This window comes from Lactuca saligna, chromosome 9 (assembly GCF_052625555.1).
Source record: "Lactuca saligna cultivar CGN05327 chromosome 9, ASM5262555v1, whole genome shotgun sequence".
In the NCBI taxonomy this organism is placed as follows: Eukaryota; Viridiplantae; Streptophyta; class Magnoliopsida; order Asterales; family Asteraceae; genus Lactuca; species Lactuca saligna.
The window spans coordinates 3,034,789-3,046,059 of record NC_136425.1 but is presented as its reverse complement, the minus strand read 5'-3'; the positions used below and the strand labels follow the sequence as shown (position 1 = coordinate 3,046,059).

At 36.2% G+C, this 11,271-nt stretch overlaps 1 protein-coding gene across 1 annotated transcript; it reads left to right on the top strand.

The window, feature by feature from the left end:
- The first annotated feature begins 4,236 nt into the window (after positions 1–4,236).
- LOC145014838 (uncharacterized) lies at positions 4,237–4,671 on the top strand. The gene has a single exon (XM_078973270.1). It carries the CDS (start codon positions 4,237–4,239, stop codon positions 4,669–4,671), a length of 435 nt encoding a protein of 144 aa, XP_078829396.1.
- The last annotated feature ends 6,600 nt before the right edge of the window (positions 4,672–11,271 follow it).

Genomic DNA, 11,271 nt, shown 5'->3' with positions numbered 1-11,271 from the left:
GTAATTTTAATTTGCAGGGTAACTCTTTTGTAATTTGTATATAAAATGTGATTTACAAATAACAACAAATAACAAGAGTTAACATATAGGAGTGTTTAGTTAAGCTTATATAAGCTTCTTTTTAATTTATTATCGGTTCCATATTGGTATAAGCTAAAAATAGTGTTTAGATAGAAATAGTTTATATCGGTGTGATACAGACAATAAATCAAAATTCATAAGACAAAACCGCAAGATTGGTTTATGTGATATTCAAAAAAGTTTTGGATATGATCCAAAAAGTTTTCCACTTGTATAGAAGATCCAAAATCAAAGTTTTTTTATGTTTTTTTGTCCAAAAAAAATTTATAAAAACGGTAATACCATTTACTTTCTTTTTTATACATATATTTTTAAAGTTTTCAAATACTATTTTAATTTAAAAATAAAATAATTATCCCCCAACCTCTCTCTCTCTCCCTCTCTCTCTCTTTCTCTCTCTCTCTGAAATGCAAAGTGGGAGGGGACATGCTTCTTAGTTCTTCATTCATCCTCTATTTTCTTCTTCAACGAACTCACACCTGTATCTTCATATTTCATTCTTAACAAACATCCTTTGAAAATTGATTTCCCAAACCTAATCTTAATATGCATCGATTTCTGATGTGAACCCTAAACCTAAAATCGATTTATTGTATATGTAGGGATAACTAGATGAAATCCCTTTCATATCTTCATCTCAAACCAAAATTATACAGATAGATATAGTGATGATGTATTTAAAACAAATTTCTTTTGATCTGGAAAAAAGAAAAAGATGATCAATATGTAGGAACAACAACAAGAACGAAGACAAAATACATTAAATCCAAACATCGACACCAATCCACATTTAACGAATCCACACATATATGGGTTGCTCCGACGAATGCTTTCAAGATAGTTTGATGCGCGGTAAATGCTCCTCCACCATCGGAATCACTGAAGCTTGGATCTAAAGTTATTGATGTGTCGCCGGTGGTGCTCGTCGATTCTCAAGAGGTTGGAGATCCATAGTGTATGTTCACTAGTAAGAACAATATGTCCAAGTGCTTTAAATCGCTTGATGGACAGATCTGAAGCAGAAAGCCCTAACTGAAGAACGAAGACGAAAACCAAAACCGAAGAATGTAGCTGTCGTCAAGGTTTGAAAAAAAACCCTAACTGAAGAACGACGGCGATGAAAACACCATTGATGCCAAACTTCTTCCTTCTTCGGCATAGCCGTTGCCGGTTGGCGGCGCCGAAGGCTAGGGTTTTGCTAAGTGTTTCGTCGGCGATGAGAGAGATGGAAAAGACCTAGTTCATTACTGGTCTAAGGTTGGTGGCGTCGGATGTAGGGATGTCAACGGGACCAAACGGGAGCGGGAATAGCTGCCCCCGCTCCCGCCCCCGAAATCAATTGTTGCCCCCGCCCCCGGCTTCCCCGTTTACATAGCCCCCGGTCCCGCTCCCGGTTACCTCCATCACCCCCGATCCCGCCCCCGTTCCCCCGGTTCCCCCGCTTAAAATTCGTTTTTTTTGCTAAACGACTACTTTGTGTTAGGCTAAAAAGCTTGTTTTTAATAACTTTAAAAGTTTAAAACATAATCTTTTAGAAACTAAACAATTAAAAATTCAACATTACGAATTCAATATTACAAAACGACAATTCCATCAATCTTAAAGATATAAAATATGACAAATCCAATATTACAAATATAAAATACTTACATATCCAAAAATATATGATCAATTCACTACCTCTTCAATATCTATTAATTGAAAACGGGAAAGTGAAACCTAACCTACATTTAAATTAGAAAATCTATTTTGTATATGTATTTTATATTAAATATATATTTTTTACATAAATGTACAACCGGAGCCCCGCGGGAGTACGGGACGGGAATACCAACTCCCACTCCCGGTCCCGAAAATAAGCGGGGTTTAATTTTGCCCCCGCTCCTGCTCCCGCTCCCGGTTTTTTTCAAAAATTTAGTCCCATACGGGATCGGGATCCCACGGGAGCGGGGTTCCACGGGGGTTTTTGACATCCCTAGTCGGATGTTAGGGTTTTCCCGACGAACACTACAAATCTTCACCCACCTTCACCATGAACACAAATTACAGGTGGAGAAGACCCAAGTCATCGGTTCTTTACTTTTCTTGGATACTAAACTTTGTTATTGGACCTGCGTGAAGGGAGAAGAAAGGGGGCACATCTTGGTTATTAAACAACTTCAAATTGATATCAATTTTGAGATTAAAAAACAATCTCATTCAAGTTTTCCCTTTTTCTTTTCTTGATTGTCGAGTTGAATTTAGAAAGGGAAAAAGAAGTTGAAGAGAGGAAACAATAAACAAAAAAACCATGGTGCAGATATATATATATATATATATATATATATATATATATATATATATATATATATATATATATATATATATATATATATATATATATATATATATAGAGAGAGAGAGAGAGAGAGAGAAAGAGAGATAGAGAGAGAGAGAGGGGTGGGGTTCGGGGATAATTATTTTCTTTTCTTTTTATTTTAAATTAAAATAATATTAGAAAACAAATTAAAATATAAAATAAAGTAAAAGGGTATAACCGTTTTTTCAAGTTTTTTTAGATCAAAAACACAGAAAAACCTTGATTTTGGACATTCTATGCAACTGAAAAACTTTTTTGACCCTATTTAATTTTTTTTGAACACCATAAGGATCAGTCTTGTAGTTTTGTCAATCCATAAATAAGACACCCTTAGCTTATCAACTTATAAACTATAAACTATAAGTTGAAAAGTTCTTATGATTTTTCACAAGCTTAGCCAAACACCCTCATAACACGGTGACGTGACCACAAAGTATTAAAATAAAGTTTCAATTAAAACAATTATATATGGAAGATGCAGATGAAAATAAGGTTTGAAAATATATCTTAAGAAAATTAATAAAAATGAAAACTATAAAAAAAATATGCAATGGACAAAAATCATAACTTAAAAATATAATAAATGACTAAAATCATAACTAACAAAATACGAATAATTTAACTTTATAATTATGAATGATAACAATTATTATATCAAAAAAATTAAATGTGAAAATTTGCTATTATCAGAATCAGAATCTCTATTTTTAGAAAGACTATTCTTTTGCATTTGTATTTGATGCTTCAAACTGTGTAATGTGGTCTATTTTTACTTTTTTTTTTTTTGAAAAAAAAAACAGAAGCAAATGAACATTGAGAATCACCGACATTGAAAAATAATATATATATATATATATATATATATATATATATATATATATATATATATATACACACACACACGTATTTAGCCTTAATTAAACGGATTGGGCATGTCCATCTATATTTATGGTGCTAGGCTTAGGCTATAAATATTGCATGCATATTTTTTATTAGAGTTAATCAATTGAATTGTCCTACATTGCCTTTACAGAGACGTTCACATAGAACTCTTCTAAGGCTTTGATAATATAATCATTCGGCACTTTTTGATCGATTGTTCTTCTTGTTTTGATTCACTTTGATGTTTAAGGATCTATCGATCTTAAGTTTATTGTTTCTTGTTGGGTTATTTATTGTGTTGTGTCAAATTTTCTATGTATGTATTTAGCCTTAATTAAACGGATTGGGTCTGTCTATCCGTGTTTATGGTGCTAGGGTTAGGCTCTAAATATTGCATGCATATTTTGTGTTAGGGTTAATCAGTTGAATTACCCTACATCGCCTTTACAGAAAAGTTGACATAGAACTCTATTCTAAGGCTTTGATAATATAATCATTCGACATTTTTTGATCAATTGTTTTTCTTGTTTTGATTCACTTTTCTATTAATTAAGGATCTATCGATCTTAAGTTTATTGTTTTAACTCTTCGTATCAAAGCAGAAGATTGTGTAATCTATACGTATATCTTCGGTCGAGCTTATTACGGTTTTTAAGTTTCTATAAGATCCATTTTTGTCGTATTCATCGTTCTCATCGATTGTAGACAAAAAATCTGGTGTCTTTCTTAGCCCTAAACTCGATTATTATTTTACACATCTGATTCTTAACAGGTTTTTGTGAATCGACATCATCCAACCAGAAGATCCATACACTATTTCCTTCAATCTATCAAGCAACATCGGATCTACTACTAGGATCCCTATTCTTTTTTCGCAAGATTAAGAAGTATGGGCACTGCACTTCGAATACTACATGCTAGGTCTTGAAGATCATGGTTCATTAATATGGGAGTCAATAACCCAACAGATGTTTGCTCAGACTACTACAAGGAAAGTTATTAAAACTCAAGCAGAATACAACGTTCTTCTCATTGAACAAATGGACATTCCTCAAGATGAAAAGGAGAAGTTAATGAGTAACGTCAAGGCAATGAGGATAATCAGGTTCGCTCTTCCTCCAGACACGTTTCGTCTGGTGAGTTCTTGTGAAACAGCAAAGGATATATGGGACAGGCTGAAAGAACTCTATTCTAGTGATACAAATCTTGAGCATTCAGTTCAAACACTATTTCTTTCGGAGTTTGGTGCTTTTTCTCAAAAGCCAAATGAGAAACTTGATCAAAATTTTAATCGTTTTAATCATCTTTTGAGTAGGATGTTAAAAAACAAGATCAAGCGTGAAACGTAGAGCAAAAGGTGACGTTCATGAACTGTAACGCCTAGATCCCTGGTATGTATTTAAATATTTGTTTAATCAATTTTACAAGGCAACTCAATGAGTTGGTAGCCCCAAACTCGTCGAGTAGAGATAGAGAGGGAAGCGGGGTTTGAAGTCTACTCGACGAGTTGGGAAGCTCCGACTCGACGAGTAGAACTGCTAGAATGAAACCCTAATTTTAAGGATTTGGCAGCCTATTTAAAGAGCATAACACCCCTTTGTGGCCTCCTTCATCATCTCCTATTGTCTAGAAAATCCTAATTAGTGAGCTTGAGCTTTGTGTGAGTGTGTGAACCATTTTTGAGTGATTTGGTGTGATTTGAAGCTTGTGAGAATAATAAGAAGAAACTAGAGGATTCCAAGAGAAGGTTGTAGATCCAGAAGCAAGTTGTAGATCCAGAAGCAACATCACATTTCCTTAACTTTCTAGTAATCAAGTCTATACCTTGGCCATTTGTTTTCTATATCTTCTTATGGGGTAGTTAGGGCATTTTGGAGTACATGTTGGAACTATTCATGAGTGCAAGCATAAGTTGGTGTATCTACTGAAGATCTAGGTCCTTGAGGGACTCCATGGCATAAAGATGCCAACTTTATGGCCATGGCAATCCCATGCACCTTATGAGCCACCTTTTTTTGGACCTTTTGAGCTAAAAACCCCATGCATGTACGTAAATTTGGATCTAGTAATTTTACGTGACATAAGGACCTTAGGGATCCAAATCTATGTTTTGGAGGCAATGAACCTAACTGGAATCGACTGAATGGATTAAGCTCTAGGGAGACTCGACGAGTTGTTCATGCGACTCGGCGCGTCAGGTCGCGGTTCCCCAATTCTTTCTCTTGATGAGTGAACTCGTTGAGTCTAGGAGATGACTCAGCGAGCTGGATATAGTTTTGGACTTGGAGGTTGAAGAACTCGACGAGTCCAAGGAAGGACTCGACGAGTTGACATGGGTTGTCCTAATTATGAGTAAGCAGAACTCGATGAGTTGACTCGCTTAATTATAACTATGGGTGGATAGAGAACCTGGTGAGTCGGGGGAATGACTTGGCGAGTTGGATCATGATTTTAGGGTTCTTGAGTAGCAGAACTCAATGAGTTGATAAACCAAATCGGCGAGTTGAGTCAACCAGAATGTTGACTTTGACCAGGGGTAAAATGGTCTTTTTAACCTGTGAAAGATTATCAGATTTTGACTAAGTGTATTGTGTTGATGATAGTTGGGGAGTCGTTAAAGCAACCATCGAAGATTCCTCACACAAGATTTCAGCAGACAGCTTGAGAGGTGAGTTTTCCTCCAGTAGGAACGGGTCGAAGGCACCAATGACGGCCCGTTTATGTATGTTAGCATATGTCGGACTTAGGTCCGATTCCAGGGTTAGCCCGATGTAGATTATATATTTCCGGACTACGGTTCGATGTCGGACGGTCCCGAGAAACGGTTACGTATGCTAGATGTCTTTGTGATTCTTGCATGTTATGTGTTATGTGTTTTGGGCTTTGGTCCAATTTCGGGGCAAGCCTGATGTATGTTAGCTTATATGTTACGTGTTATGTGTTCCGTACCTTGGTCTGATGTTGGGGCAAGTCTGATGCATGTTAGCTTATATGTTATATGTCATGTGTTCCGGGCTTTGGTTCGATGTCGGGGTAAGCTCAATGAATGTTTATATGCTTATGTTATGTACTTGTGTTATATGATATGTTGTATATTTGTCAGGCGAGGCCCGATGCCAGATGTGGTCTGATGTGTGGGTAAGCCTGATGTCAGGCAAGAGCCCGATGCAGCTAGGCAGAGTCCCAAAGTTATGTTATATGTTATGTGTATGCTATGTGGTAGTTTGGGGAGCTCACTAAGCTTCGTGTTTACGGTTTTTCGTTTTGGTTTCAGGTACTTCCACTAGAAAAGGGAAGGGGTTAGTTTGATCGCATGACACACACCACAGTTTTAGCCTGGGATGATTCACTTTGATATTTTATTTATAATTTTGATACATTTATAGTTTTTATGATATTTTTGAGTTACACGACTTTTGTTTTATATGATGTTGAGATTTATGGGTTTTATTAATGGTTTAAAAACGAAAATTTTGGATTTTATTTTTGAGATGTTACATGAACGATTTGATATTGGAATGGAAAGAAGTAGTGTCAACCGTAAAAGCTCAAGAAAAGTTTAAGAATTATACTTTGGCAAATCCGTTGGGTATTCTGAGATCCCATGAAGATGAAGTGACGAAAGATGTCAAGCTTGTTTCCAATATAGGTTCATTGGCCCTAGTTACGAATGGAAAAAAGGTAGTAGAAAAAGATTCAGAGTCTAATCTCTCTAATTGTGAGCTTACAAAATAAGAATATGCTCTGATGGTGTCGAATCCCAGAAAGTTTGCTAAAAAGAATTTTGGACGCCTCAAACACAGGAACTGGCAAGGGAACTACAGTTCTGACAAAGCAAAGGGTGAGAGCCTCAACAACTCGCAAAAGGATGAGGTGAAGAAAGAAAAGAAGCTGATGATAGATTTCGGCTATGACTGCAACTATTGTTATGGAAAGAATCATTTGGCCAAAGAGTGTATGTTAAGAAGAATGAGTGAGAAGAAGGATGAAGAAGATGACGAAACTTACTATCTTCGAAAGTTAGAAGAGCTTAGAAAGAAAAAGAGTGTTGGCAGTGCTAAGCTTGCTTTGATTGTACATGAGGATGTTGACGAGTTTGGACATGTTGAATTCTGGTCAACAGATTCGGAACATGAGAAAGTTCGGAAGCCCATGCGTGGTGGATGCTTCGTTGTGAAGTTTGGAGTCCCTGAGTACGAGGGAAGATGCTTGATGGTTCGTGGTGATGTTTCGAAGCAGAGAGGATATCCCAATGACAGCACGCATGCATCTGACAACTGTTTAGTTGCAAGACTTGTTTCGAAACAGGTCAATCAATGTGAGAGAGTCATCAGTAAGATACAATCTATTCTCCAGTCTCTTAATATTCCAATTGCTTGTTACGAATTTGAATTAGATGATTTGAATTTTACTGTCTCTAGTTTTAGTGATATCTTAAAAAGAACGCGTCTAAACAGTTCTAACCTAACTGATTAAATCAGCAGGATAGCAAACAAGAGTGAAGAGAGATGGATGTGGATAGAGAAGTTGGAGTTAGATTTGAATAGGTCTAGGGATAATGTCATTTATTTGAAAAGAGACAATTTAACGCTTTTAAAACAAATGAATGTTTTCTATTTGATTGCTAAGAGATTATATTGTAACATCCCCCAACTACATCTTGACTGTGAAATAGGGAAAAAGATACACAAAATGATTTTACCCTTTCTCGAATTGAAAGATGATGAAATCGATACAAAATGTTACAAGTACGAATCCATAGTGTCCTCCGATGATGTTTCTGAATCTTATAAAGTCGTACTTGACAAAATTGAAGCATATATTCAGTCCAAAGAAGATAAAAGCATGCTAAAACAAACGTTGGATGAAAATGATAAAGAGAATATTAAATCTGATACTGTATAGAAATTTCACTCTTTATGCACAAAATTGAGTTCGGAAAACACTTTCGATACTGAGAATGTTTCCGAATTTGACGAAAGTGACATGAGTGAGATCTCCGTAGAGGATGAGATTGATTGATCGACATTTGTACAAAATGAGGATGCACCAAAGGAAAAGTTGATTTTGGAAAACTCGGTTGAATATGTTCGTATAGTTGAAAATAAGGGTTCAGATGTTTTAAAAGCAAAAGCTACAGTGTGTCTGAAAGTTCAAACCGTCCTTAATCAAGTTTTTGTAAAAAACGGACTGGACAAAAATCATATTTCCAAATTAATTTCCTTAGTAGATGATGATAGTGCAGATGGTTGCGATGAATTCTTTTTGCTAGGCCAATTGATAACTCTGATGAAACTAAAGGTCTTTCCAAAATGACCTCTTGGAAAACCAAAGGGAGATATGTCGCAGAACCATTAAATAGTGTCAACCCTTGTAATGATAAAGCAGGCCCGAGTGGAACTAAAAATGTACCGAGTGAAACAGCTTCCGAATAGACTGACTTACCTGTTAGAAAGCTGAAGCCTAGAACCAAAATTCATAAGTCAGCTGAGGAGCATATTACCAAGAAAAGACAGCTAAATGCTAGATATTAGAAAAAATCTAAAAGAAAGAAAGCGATTCCGGAAATCCAAAAATTCCAATTTTGTTAACCTAAAAAGATTCGCAAATCAAAATGTGAAATTCTATCCAAATCTGAAACTTAATTCGTCTTCAAAGCCACAGTCTTCAACTCCACATGTTTTAAAACCAAAAGTTTTTCTAAAACCATTGTTTTCAAAACAAACGAAACCTTTGGAAAAGACTAAACCTTATTTTTCTCCTAAAACCAATTTTTGAAAAACTGTCAATACATCAAAAGATGTTGAAGGCAAGCGAAAACTTGTTTCGGAACCAGAACTTTCCTTCAAGGATTCCGAAACACACTTGAAAAGGGAGGAAAAGAAGATTGCAAAAAGGTCGTCAAGCGACAAATAGCATCTAAACAAACAAAAATTCATTTTAAAAGAAATCTGAATGATGAAAGGGTAATTGTTTTTAAAGCAATGAAAGGAGAGAATTCAACTTTGATAAAAAGATCTTACTTGATTGATGAAGTAATAACTTTTCCTATTCTTAAGAAAACCTCACGAGGACTCAAACAACTTTGGGTTCCTAAATCTCTTTGAAATTTGTATATGATTCATGACAAACAGTATGTCTCGGAATGATATATTGATAGTGGTTGTTCGCGTCACATGACTGGAAGGAAAGAAGAGCCGAGGGAATTCCGATCACTGGAGGATGGAGGAAAATGAAGTATGGAAATAATGTCACGGGAAAATCAAAGGGTATGGCATGATCACGAATGGCAAATTCTCCATTCGCAATGTAGCATATGTGAAAGGCCTGCAACATAACCTGATAAGTGTTTCTCAATTGATTGTAGGTACATGGCTGAAAGTATCATTCAATGATGAGGGATATAAAATTATAGAAAAGAAAACAGAGGCAGTGCTTCTGAAATCCAAAAGAAAGGGAGAGATGTTTCCTTTGGACATAGAGTCGATCACAGGAAAGCCTTCAATATGCCTTCTTACGAAAGCATCTTCAGATGAAAGTTGGTTATGGCACCGAAGGCTCTCGCATCTCAACTCCAAGAACATCAACAAACTTGTACTTGACGATCAGGTGCAAGGACTTCCACTTCTAAAGTTTGAGAAGGAACATCTATATGCTGCTTGCGAGTTGGGATAGCCTTATCTGCTCCTTATGAGTTCGGAACATCCCCAAGTATGATTTTGTTTGAGAAGGTCTTTAAACTTGGAAGTGGTGATGTTTTGAACAGGCTCTCTCATATCAACTTCAATTGCGAACTTGCCACTTTACTTATGGGCTGAGGCTATCGGAACTGCTTGTTTCACTCATAATCGATCTCTCATTAATAAATGATTTTTAATCACTCCTTATGAGATTCAAAATAAATGAAAATCTAATGTCAAGTTCTTTCATGTCTTTGGTTCCAGATATTTTATCTGCAATTCTAAAGAGCAACGAAACAAGTTCGATGTGAAAGCGGATGAAGGGATCTTTTTGGGGTACTCTCTTACTCGAAGGCATATAGAATTCTGAACAAAAATTCAAAAAGGATAGAATAAACCTATTACGTCACATTTGATTATAACTATATGAAGAAGTATCAGAAGGTTGATTGTTAGTCTGAAGAGATTTTTCCTAAGACAAATCCGATGACGATGCGTCTTTCAAATCTCTACGAGGAATTCATGAATCTGTTTGATGATTCAGAAATGGCGATCTCTTTGGAATCAAAAGCAGTAGATAACAAGGAAGATGAACTAAAGAAGATCATTGATGATGCTGCCAAAGACCCTGAAACATAGCCTCAAATTACGAAGACCTGTGAGATTCCACCTTCACCACGAGCTACAAATGCACCTGTTCATGGGGAAGGTTCTACTTCAACCTCAACATCCGATTCACCTGTTCAGGGGTAGAATGCAAACCCCAAAGTCACCCTTGACACTCCATTCCAGGGGGAGAACCTGATTTTAAATATTGAGCCAAATGCATTTTAGGGGGAGAATAAAGGTGAAAATAATGACGCATATGCTCAGTCGGAATTCGAAGATGTAAATGCTAAATTAGATCCATCCTATGATCTGAACTACCCTCCTTTGGTAAAGTGGAGCAGAGATCATCCCATATTGCAAGTGACTGGTTCAACTTATTCCAGTGTTCTCACTAGAGACATTGAGTTTCACCAACGTGAATCTATTGTAATATGCATGTATCGAATCTCTTTCTTTTTTCTTGCATGCCATTATTGAGTTTGCATCTCCATTCCCCTTCCTCGATTACATGAAATTTTTGAGGAAAAGTTATCTTAGTTGTTCGAAACTCGCGATGCTGCATGGTCGCAACTCCTTGAACCACTTTTCAGCATTTCCAGATAACGTAACAGGGAAATACGTGCACATGAACCTCTTGTCCATATTTAGTGATGTCATTGT

Coding starts and splice junctions, on each gene's coding strand:
- LOC145014838 (XM_078973270.1), top strand. CDS start 4,237: ATGCTAGGTCTTGAAGATCATGGTTCATTAATATGGGAGTCAATAACC.